We start from the raw sequence: 19,897 nt of genomic DNA, 5'->3' as shown, positions 1-19,897 counted from the left end.
TTAATCAAGGGACAAATTGTCCATGAGAATATAAGGAGCCACTTCAGATGGATAGTGGTTCTCCCAAATCTGTTCTACACCAAAAGGAACTAGCTTAGCTAAATGATGAGCGACAAAGTTGCCATCTCGTTTTACATGAGACCAGACCAAAGAATGAAAACAAGTGCTAGTGGAAAAAATATTCGACAAAACAATGTCTAAATCTGAAAGGAAAAGTGATGTCTTACGGAGCCGGTTGATAACTGTCTGACAATCAGATTCCACCACCACATGTTGCAAGCCGAAACGTTTCCCCAAGCGTACCCCCATCTCAATAGCCTTTGCTTCTGCTATTTCCGGCGACCAAAATGCACGCACACGCCGCGAGGCCACGAAACGAACTGCACCAAGATGATCTCGGGCTATGACACCGAGTCCTACCCAGCCCTCAACTGCTAGTGCTGCATCCACGTTTATTTTCCAGCAGGTCTCAGGCGGAGGCTGCCAAGTGCGAGGGCTCGGAGTAACAGCCCCCCCACAATGATAAATGCCTGCAGTATACTTCCCATATTCTTCTGCTAATCTCAGCGCCCTCTCCAGCAACAGATGGTTTGGAGTGGTTTTTCCATTGAAGATTTTATCATTCCGTTCCGCCCATATACACCACATAAGAAAAGCACCCTTGATCAGCATCTTTTTATCCAGCGATTTCCATTTCTCTACTACATCACACATAGTAGCGCAACCATCATCATCTCGCATTATAGAGCAACCACTCTCATCCCATACTTCAGCGAAACGTGAGCATTGGAAAATAGCATGACGGTCCATTTCATTCTCTCCACAACCCCAGGGGCAGGTCATTGTATCAATGAGGTGACGTTTAAACAACAAAGCTCGCGTCGGAAGAATATTAGTGCACATTTTCCATAAGAAATGACGGACCTTGGGGCTTACATCAAGGCTCCATAACTCAACCCAAGCATTGTGAAAACTATCCAGGTTACACCCTTTCCCGAGCATATAGGCCGTTTTCACAGAATAAATGCCGTCCTTAGAGAGAGCCCATGTCAACACATCATGCGAGGGAGTTGGACATAACGGAATTGCAAGAATGCACTTTTTGTCTCGATCATTAAAAACCTCCTCAATAATATCAAGTCTCCATTTCGTACTAGAAGGATCAATTAGTTGATTAACCGTCAAAAGGTCAGGTTGACGCGGGAAACTAATATATTTGCCCTGCTCATCTCCAACCCATGGAGCCTCCCAAATATTAATATCAACACCATTCCCAACTCTCCATATCAATCCTTCCTTGACTAAGGCTTTTGAACTCCAGATACTGCACCACGAATAACTGCAAGAATAACCAAGTGAAGCATCAAGGAAATCGCATGATGGAAAATATTTTACCTTCATGACTCATCCCAAAAGAGAATGAGGGACAGTACGAAGTTGCCAAGCCTGCCTGCCAAGTAGTGCATCATTAAAGACCGCAAGATCTTTGAAACCCATGCCGCCAAGACATTTCAATGTACACATCGCTTCCCAGTTTTTCCAGTGAATTTTCCGTTTCGCATCAGAACTCCCCCACCAAAATCGCGCCATAGCTGCTTGTATTTTCTGGATAATCACTGCAGGAAATTTATAAACTCCCATAAGATAGGTTGGAATCGCTTGAATGACTGCTTTCAATAACACTTCCTTTCCAGCTCTGGATAATAATTTCTCCTTCCACCCTTGGAGTTTCTTCCAAATTCTATCAAGCAGAGAATCAAAGATCACTTTCTTCGATCTACCTGCAATAGAAGGGATACCAAGATATTTCTCATGCTTATCAACCTGTTGCATTCGCAGAATTCCCATAAGAGAAGCTTTTTGCTCAGCAGTTACACCTTTACTGAAGGAGACCTCCAACTTTTCATAATTAATTTTCTGCCCGGATGCCAATTCATATTTGTTGAGAATATCAACTATTTCTGTGCATTCCTGACGGGCGGCTCTTGTAAAGAGTAAACTATCATCTGCAAAAAGAAGATGGGAAATTTCCGGCCCACTACGACTAGCCTTAGCACCATGTATCTGCTTCATCTGAACTTTCCTCTGAATCATCTTAGAAAAAACATCTGCTACCAGAATAAAGAGGTAAGGAGAGAGAGGGTCACCTTGACGAAGACCTTTAGTGGGAACAATATGACCACAGACACCCCCATTAATGATAAGGGAGTAAGAAACCGAAGAGACACAGCACATGATTAAGTTCACCCATCTACCATCAAACCCCATAGTAAGAAACATTTTTCGAAGAAATCCCCATTCAACTCGGTCATAGGCTTTGCTCATGTCTAACTTCATTGCTATAGTGCCCTTCCGGCTACGGTTTCGGTGCTTCATTGAATGAAACATTTCCAGAGCAATGAGTGCATTATCAGTAATCAAACGTCCTGGCACAAAAGCACTTTGATTTTCAGTGACAATGGACGGGAGAAACTCTTTCAATCTCAGAACAAGGGCCTTATATATCAACTTGTACAAAACATTACAGAGGGCAATAGGTCTGAATTCCGAAGCCTGCTTCGGATCCTTAACTTTCGGTATTAGAGCTATATTCGTGCAATTCAGGTCAGCAGGAAAAGAATTCCCATGTAGAATATTGCAAACAAAAGCCGAAACATCATCCCCAATAATGTGCCAAAAGCGCTGGTAAAAAATCGCATGCATTCCATCAGGACCAGGAGCCTTGCACGGATGCATCTGGGCTAGAGAAGCATAAATTTCTTCCTTATTGTAAGGTCGCAACAAAGCATGATTACAGTCATCAAAAATAACAGGATCAATATACTGCAAAACATTCTGTAAATTAAATTCAGAAGGGTTACAAGAGTGAAAAATATTACTAAAATAATTAGTAAAAATGCTCTCAATCTCCTCATCTTCCGAACACCAGACACCGTCCACATTTTGAAGCCCTTTCACATAATTACGTTTCTTTCTCTGGGAAGCTTTGTGATGAAAATATTGTGTATTCTTGTCCCCATCTTTGACTTCCGCAACTCTAGACCTCAAATACCAGTAGGCTTCATGTTTCTCATGTAAATCATCCAATTTTTTCTCAAGCGCTGCACATTCCTTACAGCTAGCCTCCGTAACATTCTGTTGCTGAGCCACACTAAGAGCTTTTTCTAACTTCTTAATTTGGTTACCAAGATGACGGTAGTGTGTTGCACTCCAGGCTGCTAGCTTATGACCCACTCGAGCAATTCGCCTATCAACCATCTCACCTGCAGACTCTTCCCACGCCATTTTAACCTCAGCTTCACAACCGGAATCCAGCAACCAACATGTTTCGAAACGGAATCCACGATTTTTCCGCCGGGTTGGAACTCTCGGATTAGGCCTCATAGCAATCGGAGAGTGATCAGACTTGTATCGAAAAAGATGTTCGACACCCATGGTAGGGAATAGGTTCGACCAAGCTGCATTTCCCACAAATCTATCTAGCCTTTCCCGAATCCGAGTGGTCACAGACAGACCACGTTCCCAAGTATACCATGAACCTGTGTAGCCCAAATCACGAAGATAACAGTCATCCAGCACCCCTCTAAAAGCATCCATCTCACGACGATGTCTATCTACTCCCCCAGATTTCTCCTCAAAACTAAGAATCTCGTTAAAATCTCCACCAATCAGCAGCGGTAAAGAAGTGTCACCACAGAGATGCCTAATAAGATCCCATGTTTTATATATTTCTCCTCCTCCCTTGGCTACCCATAAATCTCCCACACCTACATCTCCACAAATGTGATGGCTCGGGAAAGAAACTAATGAAAAATCCACCTCCTCCTTCCAATACAAACACAGACCCCCCGCTCTTCCATGACTCGACACCCCAAAAGCATTTTTGTAACCCAGCTTCTCCTTTATAGCTTCCGCAATATTTTTAGAAATCATAGTTTCAGATAAAAAGATAATGTCAGGACCATAGGCAGTACTCCACCTCCGGAGTTGACGAACTGACCGAGGGTTGCCCATCCCCCGGCAGTTCCAACATAGAGAACTCATAATGAGAGGCGGGGTTGGTGCTCGCCAACCTCCGCCGAAAAAATGGAAGCCAAATCATGCTCAGAGCTCAGCTTAGATCGCTTCGTAGCTCCTGAACCACTATCATCCTCCATAGCATCAAAATCATACATTCTTTTGTTAACAGCAGTTTGTTCATCAGTGTCCATGTTAACAAATTCTCCTTTGTCAATTAATTCTCGATTAATTTTCTTCCATTTATTTGCGCGAGCTTTTTTTGTAGTTAATTTTTTAGCAGCAATAACATTAGAGTGGGAAACTACCGGTGTGGAATTAATAGCAGAAAAAATAAAGGAATTAATGGTAGCGGGGACAGTTGACTCGGTTGAGTCAAACACATTAATAGTACCTTTATTAGGGAGTGATGAGTCAGGGGAACCATCCACATGATTTTGCTGCAGCAAAGGGACCTCTCCCAGTTGACTTTGCTTTTCAATTACCAAGGCTGTTTCCTCGTCCAATGCATGGGAAGCAACTCCTACTTCAACTATTTGTTGCTGCTGCTTATCAGAGGAGACATAGCTCTCCTTTTCACCATTATCATCCACAAACAGTATCTTTTTTACAGCACTAAACCGCCTCTCCTCCTCCAATTCTTTCGACCGTCCTTTTCTAGGAGTCGCCTTCAACCCCAAGCTCCACCCCAACCCTTCTTGTTTGTCCTCCTCAGCCACCACCTGACAGTCTCTCTCCGAATGCCCCATTATTCCACAAGCAAAACAAAAGAAAGGAAGACGCTCGTAAGCGAAATCCACCCGAAACTCTTTCCCATTCTTATCCTTTAGCCTCCTAAAACGCCTCAATGGCTTAGTAACATCCAACATGACTCGCGCGCGTCGATATCGACCAATCCCTAAAACATCCTCCTCAAGCTCCAAGATATCCCCGATGTTACCCACCACAACACGTATAACATCATCGTTTCGGTAATTAAAAGGTAAATTTTTTATGCGAACCCAAAAAGGCGACATCGTGATCTGGATATTATCTGGTTGTTCCTCTCCATCAGCCTCCTTCAGAAGTAGAAGCATGTTGTCAAAACACCATGGTCTTCCGTCCATAACCTTTTTTAGATCCTTCCAATGAAAGAATTGGAATGCAAAAAGATTAGGGCTTAAAACCCTAATAGCAACCCCATGAGACAAACCCCAAACATTTGTGATCGTACGTTTGAAGGCTTCAATATCGTATGTTTGCTCGGTCAAGATTCGTCCAAGCAGAAGGAGCGAAATCTTCTTAGCATCGGAAATAGGGTTTAAGACTTCAAGATCCAAAACCGTTTCTTCTTCATCATCTAAACGTAGCCTAGAACAGATTCTTGTGATATCCTCAGCCATGGCTAAGGATTAAGGCCGCCGCAACGGAGGCGCACCGTCACGGTGAGTAAGCAGCTATCGGCGGAAATCGCTGTAGAGAGGAAACCCTTTTTTCCAAGGGAGTTTACTTATTTTATTTTACCCACTTAACATGTTTATTTATATTAACATTAACGTATATGTACACATATAACAGAAGTTGAAAAATGCTCTCGATTGAGGAGGTGAGGGCAAAAACGCTCTCGAGTGAGGAAAATGACCTTCTCCAAAGGTCGAACAAAAAATTCAAGCGAGTGGAATCTCCAAGAGATAGCCTAGATGTATCCATGGTACCGAATACTATGGAAGAGGAAAACAATCTGAATAAGACTATTTCGTATAGTCAAGCAACAAGAGGGTTTGGAGGTTTGAGAAACCCTTTGTTTGAAGGGGATGCTACAGAAGTGGAGCACATCTCGGATGATGAGCAAGACTCTAAAGAGGATATGGGGGATTCATCATGCCCTATCATCAAGTTAACGAAAGAAGAAAAAAGGAGAATCAGAGTCCCTTGGAAGAACTCTTTGATTATCAAGTTATTTGATAAGAAACTGGGTTACGAAGTTTTGATGCGGAGATTGAGGGAGAAATGGACTTTGAAGGGGGAGATAACGTTAACTGATGTTGGGCATGCCTATTATGTGGTTCGCTTCAGTAACATGGAAGATTATGATTTTGTCTTAACTCAAGGCCCCTGGATGATAGGGGAGAGCTATCTTACGATTCGCAAATGGGTGCCAAATTTCATTGCAGATGAGGCTCCCATTAAAACTCTCACTGCGTGGGTGAGAATTCCTCATCTGTCTGTTGAGTATTTTGACAAGCAGATTCTGCATAAGATTGGTTCCAAGATAGGCAAGGTGATTAAAATTGATAGAAATACAGCTTCGATGGATAGAGGTCAATATGTGAGGTTTTGCATCGAAGTGGATCTATCCAAACCTTTGTTGTCAAAGTTTAAATTGAACAAGAGGACGTGGATTATTCAGTACGAAGGTTTGAAGATGATATGTTTTAGCTGTGGCCACTTGGGGCATAAAGAAGACAATTGTCCTTAGTTCCAGAACAAGGACAGCATGGGAGAAGAAGGAAGAAAAGATCTTCGCGAGCCCAAAGAAGTGGCCTCAGCTGATCAACAAGATACGTATGGTGCATGGATGTTGGTCCAGAAACCAGGTAGGAGAGTCACCCCTAAGGTTAAAACCACGGGAAATAACCAGGGAGTTCAAAAGGGTCAGGAGGATCAGACTCATGGTAAGGCGAATATTCTCCATGGAAGTGGATCATCCACAGGTGCTAAGGGGGTAAAGCGTGTAAGCGGATCGAGGTTTGAGATGCTTCCAGTGGAAGATGAAGTTCACATGGAAACGGAAGAGTTGAATCCGAAAGTTAGCCCTGACCCGGAATCACGTAAAGATAAAAGAAAGATGGAATTTGTGCATGAAACGGGTAGGGTTAACATCCAGGCAGTGGGTCCGGATCAAGGGCCATGCAATAGTAGGGGCCAATCAGCTACTGTGAGGGAAATAGTTAATAAAATCGCCAAAATGGTGGAGGAATCAGTTAGGGATAAGATTATGGAGGTTAATGAGGTGTAGATGGATAAATTTAAGGAAACGGTTGCGATCAAGGAAGATTTAACAATAATAAAAGATTCTCTCATCCCGAGATTGCGGCCAAAAATAGCGTTTAAGGGAGATAGGGCCCCACTCTCCTCGAATAGTAAACTTGCTACTCTTCGAGGCCCAAAAATTCGAAAAGGGAGTGTTAAGAAAAATTCGAAACATTCCTCGAGTGGGAAAGAAAATATTGGTAACTACCCTACTGTGAACTTAGCGGCTCTAAGTCAGTCTGAGGTGCAGGCGCAAGAAACTCCTCGGAATTTCCATCATGATTCCAATTACCCAGGTCTCCAAGATACCCCCACCTCTGGAATTCTTCGTCGAGAGTCCGATGGAGGGACCGTCTCAGATCGAGGTCCATTCGACGGCCAACAGGGCCAAATTGGAAATAAATGCATATCTTCCTCCGGAGAATGCGACCCCTTTTCTCATGATGGAGGCTGGAATTCCCTTTGTGACGGACGGACCCATGAGGGCATTGAGGGCATTGTTTCTGACAGCGTTACCCATGGTGCCGCTTCTTGAGTATGATAGGTACCCTCTTTTCCCAGTGTTTAATATGTCGATAAAAATATTAGTTTGGAATGTTCAAGGAGTGGGCAATAAGGTGCCGGTTATCAGGGAGTTAGTAAGGATTAATAAACCTTCTGTTGTAGTTCTGGTGGAGACGCATATGAGTGGTGATCAAGCTCAGAAAATTTGTGATAAGATTGGGTTCTCGGGGCAGCAGCGGGTAGAAGCGCAGGGGTTTTCTGGAGGGATTTGGCTATTTTGGGACATTAGTTTGGTGTCTGTTACCTCTTATGGTTCTCATTCTCAACATCTTACTGTGGAAATTAGTAAGGTTGGGGAGGACCCGTGGTTATTCTCAGCAGTGTATGCTAGTCCTGATAGCACCCTAAGAAAAGAGTTATGGAGAGAACTGGAGAAGATTAAAGAGGATTACGCAGGCCCATGGTTGTTGGCAGGAGATTTTAACAAAACAATGACTATGAGTGAACGAAATGGAGTTGAAAGCTCTGAGATGGTACGACGTTGTCGTAGTTTCTCTAACTGGGTGAATAATAATGAGTTGATTGATTTGGATTGTTCAGGACCAAGTCATACATGGTTTCGTGGAAATTCGAGTGAAACATTTAAATCAGCCCGGTTAGACAGGGGTCTAGTGAATGAAGAATGGAGATTGCGGTTCAATGAAGGTGCGGTACGCAATTTACCAAAAGCTGCATCGGATCATTGTCCGATAATTATAAGTACTAATGGGTTTGCACCCATTCCTGGGACGTTGAAACCGTTTTGCTTTCAAGCAGCGTGGATGAAGCATGCTAAGTTTCACGAGTTTGTATTTAAGAACTGGAAGAAAATGGCTTTGATTGTTCCTTTCTTGCGTGAGTTTGCGGCGAAACTTCAGAAATGGAATAAAGAGGAATACTATAATATCTCCCGAAAAAAATCTGAGTTATGGGCAAGGTTAGAAGGGGTTCAATCTATTCTTGCTTCGGGGCGCCAATCCCATTTAATAAAGTTAGAAGCAAAGTTGCGAAGGGAGATGGATGAAGTTTTAAATGAAGAGGAATTGCTTTGGTTTCAAAAGTCTCGCTTGGAGGCGATTAGAGATGGAGATCGGAATACGAGATATTTTCACCTATCCACTTTAATTCGGCGAAGGCGAAATAGAATTGAAACTTTAAAAGATGAATCAGATAACTGAATTCAAGAAGATACTCAGGTGAAAGCTTTGGTATTTAAGTATTGGAGTGAGCTATTCCAAGAAGAACAAGGGGCCATGCATGGGAGTCGCTTACTTTTGGGGTGTTTCCCTGACATTTCCTCAGAAGATAGAGCCCAAATCTCTCGCCCATTTACCTCGTGCGAGGTGCTAGCAGCCTTGAAGGACATGCAACCTTTCAAGGCACCGGGTCCGGACGAATTCCAACCGATATTTTTTCAACGATATTGGGAAGTGGTGCAATCAAATATCACTCAGCTTGTGAAAAATGTTCTAGAAGGGAAGGAGTTTCCAGATGGTTTAAATGATGCTTTTCTTGTGTTGATTCCGAAGGTGGGGGTTCCTCAAAAAAGCTAATCAGTTTCGTCCGATTGGACTGTGTAACATTGTGTATAAGTTGGTCACGAAAGTGATTGTTAACAGATTAAAGCCTATCCTGCCCACGTTAATCTCGCCGACTCAATGTAGTTTTGTCCCAAAACGACAAATCACGGACAATATCATTATTGTTCAGGAGATGATTCACTCGATGCGATATAAACAGGGTAGGATTGGATACATGGCTATTAAGATTGACTTTGAAAAGGCGTATGATCGGTTGAGGTGGTCCTTCCTTCGTGAGTCTCTTTTAGAACTATCTCTACCTCAACAAATGGTAGACGTTGTAATGACGTGTCTTACATCAGCTAAACTTCGTATTTTGTGGAATGGGGAGCCCTTGGACGCTTTTCAACCTACGAGAGGTATACGTCAAGGGAATCCATTATCACCCTACTTATACGTCATATGCATGGAGCGACTTTCCCATTTAATTGAAAGAGAAGTGCAGCTTGGGTCGTGGAAACCTTCGAGAGCAAGTCGAAATGGGCCGCAAATATCTAACCTTGCTTTTGCTGATGACCTTACTTTATTTGGAGAAGCTTCGGTTGCTCAGGCCGAAATTATGATGAAGTGCTTGAATCAATTCTGTGAAGCCTCAGGAAGTAAAGTTAGCATTGCAAAGTCGAGGATTTTCTTCTCGAAGAACACTAACTATGAAGTTAGAGAAGCAGTGGGTGCGGCTTTGGGAATGGAAGAAACTGACGACCAAGGAAGTACCTAGGAGTGTCGATAATTAATGGCCGTAGCTCCAAAAGAGGATACCAGTACCTTGTGGACAAGGTTAATGGTAAGTTAGCAGGTTGGAAAATGCGGACTCTATCAATGGCTGGAAGAGCCACTTTGGTTCAATCGACGTTGAATTCGATTCCGTTTCATACAATGCAGACCACGAAATTGCCGCGGTCTACATGCGATGATCTGGATCGTAAGTCGCAAAATTTTTTATGGGGCTCCCAGAAAGGGGAAAGGAAAGTGCATATGGTGTCGTGGAATCAGATTTCGAGACCAAAACAAGAGGGAGGTTTAGGTATTCGACAAATGAGACAATCAATACCGCTTTTCTAGCCAAACTTGGGTGGAGACTTTTGGCGGAACCGTCGGCTTTATGGTCACGTGTTCTTCGTGCTAAATATTGTGAGGGCCGATGTGATCTTGACATGTTTAAGGAGAAACAAAATGCATCCAATGCTTGGCGAGGCATCATGAGTAGCGTGGATATTGTCAGAAAAGGTGTTAATATGGCAGTGGGAAATGGACATAAGACTTTCTTTTGGCATCATAGGTGGGTTCTCAATAAACCTTTGATTGAGGTGGCGCGAACAGAACCCCCGGTGCAGTTACAAGATGTCACGATTCGCGAAATGTAGGATATCAACACGGGGTGGAAATGGGAGATATTTGCGAATTTTCTACATAAAGAGGAATTAGGCAAAATTGCAGCTCATGAGCTCATCGAAGACGAGGAGGTAGTGGATGAGATTTTCTGGAACGGAGCTCCATCTGAGGGCTTTACTCTGTCTCCTGCTTTAAAATTAATTCGCAATGAATCGGAGCCCGATATTGATGAAGTGCGAGGTTGGAAAAATATGTGGGGGTGAATGTGCCGCAACGCATCAGATTTTTTATATGGTTGGCGAGTCAAGACCGTCTCATGACAAATGGCAACAGATTTATCCGAAGAATGACGGAAGATCCTCGCTGTTTCATGTGTGGAGAGGTGGAGGAGAATTCACTCCATCTGCTACGTGACTGCCCTGCTGCTCAACATATGTGGAGGCAGCTTGGGGTTGATACAGATGACTTAGCTTGGAGACTCCCTTTGAAGGATTGGTTACTAGGGAATATAGAGAAACGAAACCTGCGAAATGATGAGGAATGGCCGCAGATGTTTAGTGTGACGTGTTGGTGGTTATGGAGGTGGAGGAATGAACGTTGCTTTAATAATGAGCCGCGTATACCCATGGACCAGGTGAGCTTTATTTTTGCTCGAGTGAAGGAAGTAAGGGAAGCTTGTTCACGGGAGCAATATCATGTAGGTGGTAATTTGTTCCAGAAGAGAGGAAGTGTATGTGAGATGGCGGTATCCAAGTCTGGGGTGGGTTCGTTTGAACACAGATGGGGCTTCGAAAGGGAACCCGGGAAAAGCGGGAGCAGGGGGAGTAATACGTGGTCATCGGGGTGAATTATTCGAATGCTTTGCTGAGAATTGTGGAGAATGCTCGCGCACAAGAGCGGAATTAATTGCGGTTATGAGAGGCCTCATTGTGGCTTGGAATGGTGGTCATAGGAAGATTATCTAGTCGGTAGATTCAGAAGTAGTGGTTCGGTTGTTAGAAGGGGATCCTCCCACTAACTCTCCTTATATTCATATTGTTCGAAAATGCATTGCTCTCATTAGAAACCGAGATTGGGTGGTTCAAGTGGAGCATTGTTATCGTGAGGCTAACCGAGCAGCGGATTGGCTTGCGAATTATGGTGTCCAACTGGAGGTGAAGTTCGAGTTACTTATGGCGGTCCCTAAGGATCTTCAAACCGTTTTATTGGAGGATCTGGGGGGAGTTTCGTGGCCTCGTATGGTGCCTGTCCAGTGCTCTTCGAATGTAGAGAGTTAGCTGTGTGGTTGGGTCTAATAATGTTGGAGCTAGCGCCTGGGTTTGAGTTAGCTCTGATTTGGTTTTAGTTTTTTGTAGTTATTTTGAGTCTAGTTCCTAGTCTTCGTTTTGTTTTGTTGTTTTTTCTTTCTAGGAATTTTTGGTTTTCTTTGTATTGGGCTTAGTCCCTCTTTCCACACCAAAAAAAAATATTAACATTAACGTACCAATTTGATTCTAAACGTTATTCAATCTTCTACACGATATAAATAACTCATAAAGTTCATATAAAACATGATTTCTTATCCAAAAGAATAACCTGATACTACGAATGCAGAACAATATTTAAAATCTATATATACACGCACCTTGAAAGTTAATAACTACTAGGGAAGAAGAGAAAGGGTAGGCTAAGAGAAAAAGAGAGTTGAAAGTTAAGAAAAGAGATTTATTTCTCAAATTTGGTGTGAAGAATATGATGGGTGAAGACCCTTATTTATACTAGTTGGATATGTAGAGTCGAAGTAGGACTAGGAAACTAAAAGATGAATCTAGGGAAAAAGATAAAATAATCTAGCTAAGATCCAACTAATATTTACGATCATCCAACTATGATTAGGAAAAAATATAAAATTATCCTACAAAACATAATTCTAGAAGTTTAAATAATTTAAAAGATAAGAAATAATAAAACACAAAAGTTGATAAGCATGAACATTCTCACTGACGTGATATTGTACCCGACGTAAAAAAATATTTTTTATTTTTTCTGTAAAGTCTTATCTCTTTATTTTCTTTTTGTAAATCTTTTTTTTGATTTTCTTTTAAGTTATCTTCAACTACTAAATTAACTACTTGGATTATAATTTGTAAACTTAGACCCAATATTTAATTTGGACTAGAGTCTATTTGAAAAACCCACAATATATTATAAAAGCCTATTGAAAAACCTTTATAATTAATAATAAACCTTTTTAATAAATAAAACCCTTTTAAAAATTATATTTAATAACTTACTAAAAATACGAAGTATTACAAACTATCCCTATCAAAAGAAATTTTGTCCTCGAAACTTAAAGCAAGTAAGCAAATATAAAGCATGTACCATACCACAAACTTTCTATAAAATAAGTTGGCTCACATAATAAGTCATAAAATATGTGAAAAATAGGTCAAACAAATAGGATTATAAGTCAACGCGTGAAACTCTATCACATTCTACCCCCCTTAAAAGGAGTTACGGCCCCGTAACTTTACTACTGACCTCTGTAAACAATTTTGGATATTTCTTTTGCATCTCAGCCTCTGCTTCCCATGTTGCTTCTTCAGACTTCTGATTGGACCAGATCACCTTAACAATTTTAACATCCTTATTCCGGGTACTTCTAACCTTACTGTATACGATCTTAATAGGCCTTTCTTCATAAGACAAGTTCTCATCAATTTGAATTATTTCAGGTTGCAACACATGCGCTTTATCTGGGGTATACCGTCTCAACTGAGATATATGGAACACATTATGAACACGGCTTAGTTCAGTAGGTAGCGCTAGTCTATAGGCCACTTTTCCAACTCTATCCAATATCTCATATGGTCATATAAACTTAAAGTTGAGCTTTCCTTTCTCTCCAAACCTTATCACACCCTTTATTAGTGAGACTTTCAAAAGCACTTTTTCACCCACTTCGTATTCTTCTTCCCTACGCTTTAGATCAGCGCAACTTTTTTGACGATATTGGGTTGCCTTAATCTTTCCTTGGATCATCTTAACATGTTGCACGGTCTCTTCAATCATCTAAGGCCCAAGTATAACTGTTTCACTTATAATGTTCCAACATAATGGGATTCTACATACCATACAGAGCCTCGAATGGTGTCATGCCTATACTTGAATGATAACTGTTGTTGTAGGAGAAATCTATCAGATCTAGATGCTCTTCCCATGAACCCTGATATTCTATGACACAAGCTCTTAACATATCTTCTAAGGTTTATATGGTCCTTTCAGTCTGATCATCAGTGGCTATGGGAAAAGTAGTACTCATCAATAAATTCGAACCAAGGGCTTGTTGTAGCTTCTGCCAAAAGTTAGACAATAATTTAGAATCTCGATCAGACACAATATCTTTCGGTACTCCATGTAGTCTCAATACATGCTTGATGTAGGCCTTAGCTGATTGGTTCTTCAACCATGTTGCCTTCATAGGTATGCATACTTGGTCAATCTATCGACAATTACCCATATCATATCATTCCCAGATTTACCCTTAGGTAAAGCAACATTGAAATCCATCGAAATAGAATCCCACTTCCATCCTGACACGTTTAAAGGTTGGACTTTCGCTTGGGGTCTTTTATGTTCACTCTTCACCTTTTGACGTGTTAAGCATTTGGAAACATGTCCAACTTGATACGACCATCAGAAATTCTTCTTTAAATTCTTATACAACTTATGACCCCATGGGTGCATCAAATATGGAGAATTATGGCCTTCTTCCATGATTTTTAATTTCAAATCTTCGCAAGCTTCAGGTATACACCACCTTCCTTCCATTCTTAAACTTTCATTTTCATGAATTTCGAAGTCAGCATGACCCTCCCTCACTTTCTTTTTTTTTATCTTTTACGTCTTTTAATCTTTCAATTGAGCTTCCCTAATTTCATCAAACATATAGGGTTGAATGGTCAATGCACTAAACATTTTCTCTACTTCATATTGTATAACTTCAAGATTCATCTCCTGAAAGTCTAAAGACATTTAATCTACTACCACCATAATGCTTAAGGTATGACTTGTCTTCCTACTCAAGGCATCTGCCACTATATTGGCTTTCCCTTCATGGTATTGGATATCCAAATTAAATCATAGTCTTTTATGAATTCTAACCATCTCCTTTGCCTCATATTGGATGTGGTTAGGCTTTCTTTTAGGATGATGAAGGCTTTCTCACATTCTAGGTTCCAAATAAACTTGGACTCTTTCTTCATAAGGTTGGTCATGGGTCGGGCTATTTTGGAGAAATCCTTAACAAAATGTCTGTAGTATCCTACCAGACCTAGAAAACTTCTTATATCAGTCACATTCTTTGGAGTAGGCCATTCACTAACGACTTCTATCTTTGCTGGATCAACAACAACACCCTCCTTAGAAATGACGTAGCCCAGAAATGCCACTTTTTCCAACCAAAACTCACACTTCGAAAACTTTGCTTACAATTGCTTCTGTTGCAGGGTTGACGAAATTATTCGGAGGTGTTTCTCATGCTCTTCTTTATTCTTAGAGTAAAATAATATATCATTTATAAATATTACCACAAATTGGTCTATGTATGACTTGAAAATTCGGTGCATGAGATCCATAAATACATCAAAAAGGCATTATAGTAAACTTATAATGACCATAATGCGTCCTAAAATCGGTTTTAGCAATGTCCTTATCAGCAATTCTTAACTGATGATACCCTGACCTTGATTCAATCTTAGAGAATATTCCAACTCCTTTCAGCTAGTCAAAAAAATCATCTCTCCTTGGGAGAGGATACTTATTCTTGATGGTCACTTGGTTTAACTCACGGTAGTCGACGCACAACCTTAGACTACCATTCTTCTTCTTTACAAATAAGACATGCGCACTCCATGGGGATACACTAGGCCTTATGTATCCCTTTTCTAATAACTCTTCTAGTTAGGTATTAAGCTCATTCATTTCAATTGGAGCCATATGATATGGTGCTTTAAATATTGGGCCAGTTTCAGGCACTAAGTATATGGTGAACTCCACCTCCCTTATTGGAGGCATTTTAGGGATTTCTTCTGGAAAGACATCCTGAAATTCCTTAACTACATGAATATTCTCCATCTTTTCTCCTTCTACTCCCAACTTTTGTATACTACACAAATATAATGGATACCCTTTCCTCATACAGTTCTTGAGTTGCATACCATAAATCATTCTTGGACTGGGCTTCTGACTGATTTTTCTGTAGGTTACTTTGACTCCTTTTGGGCCTTTCGAGATCACTTTTTGGGCTCTGTAGTCTATTTTGGCTTTGAATTTTCCAAACTAATCCATTCCCATAACAACATCTTGGTCATCTAATTTGAATTCAATTTAGTCTGAAGGAAATTCTACCCTACTATACTTACTAAAACATCTCTATAATTTAGAAACATTAATGACATCTCCAGAAGGTATGACTATATCCATGCTTATAAGTTCGGGTTTTCCCAACTTAAGTTTTTCCACTAAGGTTTTAGACATAAAAGAGTGAGAAGCTCCTGAATCAAATAAAATCTTAACTGGAATAGAGGAGATGAGGAAAGTACCAGTAACTACGCTTATAGTCATTTCAGCCTCATGATTGCTCATAACAAACACTCGACCTTAATTATTTGTCTTAGCCTGATTGTCGCCTCCATTCCCATTCTTAGGAGGAACACGATTATTGGTCACTGATTGCTGTCGAAGTCCTTTGCTCCCATTACCTCCCCAATTCTAGGTTGGCTTAGGATTTGCTGACGTCAAGTATTTCTAGAAGCAATCATACTCTCTATGGCCTAACTTGTTATAGATCCTACAAGTTACCAGATTTCCTTCACAGTCCTTCCCTCGGTGGTTTCTTGGACATCTTTTGCAGTAGTAGACTCTCTTAGACTTTCCATCTTCAGACTGACTACGATTGTTGTTATTCCCATTGCTTTTATCATTTTTTCCTTGCTTGAGTCCCCCATTAGTCTTTTGACGCTCATCTCGACCTTGAAATCCATTACTAGACCCTTTCCTTTTATCTCTAGGATTCACCTCTAGCTCTCTTCCTTTGATCCCGAATAGATGGGCATGTCTCCCATACACTTCATCTACGCTATCAAAGTTAGCCCCTCCCAATTTCCCTTGAATGGACAAGATCAACCCTTACTCAAATCGTTGAGCCTTCAAAACTGCAGCTGAAACCATTTCAGGTGCAAACATCATTAACTCTATGAACTTAGAGTAGTATTCATTGATAGTCATGGTCCCCATCCTCTGGTTGGTAAACTCTAGGCACTTCTTTATCCTTTAATGAGGTGGGTAAAACTTGGTTCTCAAGGCTTCCTTAAATTGCTCCCATCCAAAATCTTCTTGAGTCGCCAAAGAATCCTTCATCTGAGACTACCATCAATCAACTTCCTCTCTTAGGTAGTATGTAGCATTGTTGATATTTAACTCATCATTACACTTAACATTGGTAAACAGTTTATCAAACTCCCTAATCCAGTTCTCAAGACCGGCTGGGTCCTCTTTTCCATCATAGACAGGTGGATTCCTAGAGGCTACTTTATTCAACACATTGCTAGTAGGTCAGATTCTTTTTGATGATTCAGCTGAGAAGTCATAGCCTTAGCCACATTCTTAATCAGAGAGGTAAACTCCTTAAGAGTTGCTAGAGTTTTAGATCTACTTTCAGGTCTGCTGGCTATTTCTTCCTGGGTAAGAAACAAATAGGTACTACTTATATTAAGTTATCCTACTAAATTTGTAAATCATACAATAATCATGATTCATAATATGATTGACAAATAGCACATAACATAAAAACAAACAAACTAGAATTTCATTTTAATAATCCTTGAAAAGGAATGCTAACATTTATAAGGAGTAGTAGTCTAATTAGAGAATTAGTAATTACTGAAGCTACTAAAAACTACCAATAATGACAACAATAAAGAAGGCTTTATAATACTTTCATAAGCTCCATTCAAGTTCCATTTACATAACGTTTAAAATTTAACAACTTCTAGCCAAAAATCTTCACTATCAAAATACTCACTATTCCAAAAAAAGCTAAGACAGAGACACATAATACCACATAACCCTTCCCCGGGATGAACCTTGTTCTTTCCCATCCTCAGCTTCATCTTTTCTAATTCACCAATAAGCCTCTTATTCTCATTCTTGATCAAATTAACCTCGATTGCTAGTTATTTTATCTCAAATATAAGTTGATTTGCCACATCCCTTTGCCAATCTAGAATCACTAGTAGAATAAATGCTTATTATTGCGGTTATTAAATGGCCTATTGCAGAGGTTTTGGTCGCACGACAATTAAGAGGGCAGCAATAGGTAATTAACATAATGCTGCGGTTTTTAACCGCGACAATAATTGAACATATTGTTGCGGTTTTTGGGAAAAACCGCAGCAATATTAGCATTTTATATCAGAATAATACGGCATATTGCTGCGGTTTCTGAAGAAAACCGCAACAATATGCTGTATTTGATAATAAAAAAAATACACATATTGTTGCAGTTTCTTACGAAAACTGCAGCAATAGAGGCTAGGCAAGGATTTTTTTTTATTTCTCGAAATGTTAGTTTTTTGTAGTTATAGTACCATAATATGTTGCATAACTACAACAATATACTGTTACAAACACCCAATACACATTAAATTAATATGTTCAATAAACATAATAATCTTACAATAATTACCAAAAATATAACACATAATTGAAAAAAAAACAGATATACTTAAAACCCAAAAATACAAGAACTTGAAAAAAATTGAAAAATAACGAAGGATTAAGAGATCTGAAAAACAAAACAAAACTAAGAAATCTATGAAATCTCTAACAAAAACAAAAATTTGAGAAATCAACGGCGCCCGAGTTTCTCTCTCCTCTTTGTGCGACAGATTTGGATCTCGGCAACTGCCTGAGTTTCTCTCTCCTCTCTGCGCGACGGATTTTAACTAATACATGCGGATTTCGAACCGCAACCGGGTTTCAATGAAAATCATTTTGAACCACAATCGATTTCAACGAATACAGGTGGATTTCGACGAGGGCAAAACTGGTGGTTGGCGAGCAGAGCAAGGTGTTTGAGAGAGGCGAAACCGCGAAGAGGAAGGAGCCGATTCTAGAGGTTCGACTTTAATGGCGTCGGAGGAAGGAGTTTGAGCGTGAGAGAGGGAGGAAGGAAGAATGAGAGCGGCGTTAATGGCACTGGAGGAGGAGTTTGAGCGTGAGAGAGGGAGGGAGGAGTTTGAGCATGAGAGAGGGAGGAAGGAAGAATGAGCGCGCGAGAGGGATGAGGAGGTGTGAGAGAGGAAGGAAGTGAGAGACAATGAAGGAAACCCTAGCTGAGTTATTTTAATTTGAGAAATGGCGCTCATCTTTCTCTCACCTTATAAAGAAACCCTAATTAGATTATTTTATTAATTTAAGCCTCTATTGCTGCGGTTTCTCCTACAAACCGCAGCAATATGTTTAAATATTATTAAAAAAAATAATATTTTAATATATTGCTGCGGTTTCGAGCCGAAACCGCAGCAATAGATTTGGTCAAATAGTCAACCACATTTGAAATTTATTTCTGTTGAGACATATTGCTGCGGTTTTGGCTAGAAATCGCAGCAATATATCTATTTTATACTACCTTCGTCCTTTATTAGTTTACCCACTTTGACTTATAACACTATTAATCGTTATTACTTTGACCAGCATTTATACTTTATATGTAAGGAAAATATAATCATGTGTAATATTATTTCATTCGTCTCAATATGTAGTTTTGGAATATTAAATTTTTATAATTTTTACAAATACACAATCAGAGATATTATTACTCAAAATTTTACATCGATAAATGTGAAAAGTCAAAAGGGGTAAACTAATAAAGGACGGAGGGAGTATTTTACATTTTTTTTCACATGGTTTATGGTTGTGTATGGGTAAAACCGCAGCAATACCACCGCAACAATAAGCAATTATTCTACTAGTGAATTTCTTTATCAATCCATCTAAAAAATTCACACCCCCTTGCATTGGTGTCTCGGTCCCAATATTTACAACCCAGAAACTCCTTCCACGATTATCATGAGTTCAAGACTTCAATTTTGCAACTGGAAAACAGCAATCGGAAAATATTTCTTCACAGTTCACAGACAAGGAGATTTCCCTTGACATACAAGAAAAAAATTAACAACCTTTGTTGTAGCCTAAAGATCAACGACTCTAAAAAGGACACGTGGCTTCATATAGCTTCTACATGTGTCCGTTCACTGCTGCAGAAAGTACAGGGTCCAATAAGATATATGGCAGAAAGTAATCTTCTAAAAAAAGAGTTGTACTAGCCTACCTTTTTGGACCAAATTGTACTTAGGCCCAGCATATGTGAA

The 19,897-nt window shown here is 40.2% G+C and overlaps 3 protein-coding genes across 3 annotated transcripts; 2 read left to right on the top strand and 1 right to left on the bottom strand.

The window, feature by feature from the left end:
• Positions 1–5,584: 5,584 nt before the first annotated feature.
• LOC104901276 (uncharacterized) lies at positions 5,585–6,475 on the top strand. Its single transcript, XM_010688828.1, has one exon. It carries the CDS (start codon positions 5,585–5,587, stop codon positions 6,473–6,475), a length of 891 nt encoding a protein of 296 aa, XP_010687130.1.
• Positions 6,476–7,370: 895 nt separating this feature from the next.
• On the top strand, positions 7,371–8,750 carry LOC104901277 (uncharacterized). Its single transcript, XM_010688829.1, has one exon. It carries the CDS (start codon positions 7,371–7,373, stop codon positions 8,748–8,750), a length of 1,380 nt encoding a protein of 459 aa, XP_010687131.1.
• Positions 8,751–12,977: 4,227 nt separating this feature from the next.
• On the bottom strand, positions 12,978–14,033 carry LOC109135750 (uncharacterized). Its single transcript, XM_019251298.1, has 2 exons — positions 13,957–14,033; positions 12,978–13,314 (listed from the first exon to the last, which is right to left on the bottom strand). The coding sequence occupies exons 1-2, from the start codon at positions 14,031–14,033 to the stop codon at positions 12,978–12,980; spliced, it is 414 nt and encodes a 137-aa protein (XP_019106843.1).
• Positions 14,034–19,897: the final 5,864 nt, after the last annotated feature.

Source organism: Beta vulgaris, chromosome 8, assembly GCF_026745355.1.
Source record: "Beta vulgaris subsp. vulgaris cultivar EL10 chromosome 8, EL10.2, whole genome shotgun sequence".
Classification (NCBI taxonomy): Eukaryota; Viridiplantae; Streptophyta; class Magnoliopsida; order Caryophyllales; family Amaranthaceae; genus Beta; species Beta vulgaris.
Note: the sequence above shows the minus strand (reverse complement) of the source record. Positions and strands in the feature narration are given on the sequence as shown.

What these genes read in the sequence shown, in the direction of transcription:
- LOC104901276 (XM_010688828.1), top strand. Translation starts at nt 5,585, where the DNA reads ATGCTCTCGATTGAGGAGGTGAGGGCAAAAACGCTCTCGAGTGAGGAA.
- LOC104901277 (XM_010688829.1), top strand. Translation starts at nt 7,371, where the DNA reads ATGGAGGGACCGTCTCAGATCGAGGTCCATTCGACGGCCAACAGGGCC.
- LOC109135750 (XM_019251298.1), bottom strand. Translation starts at nt 14,033, where the DNA reads ATGGATTTCAATGTTGCTTTACCTAAGGGTAAATCTGGGAATGATATG. An exon ending in ATTGTCGATAGATTGACCAA is followed by an intron (nt 13,315 to 13,956) that starts GTATGCATACCT and finishes GATATTGGATAG; the next exon opens with AGTTGGAAAAGTGGCCTATA.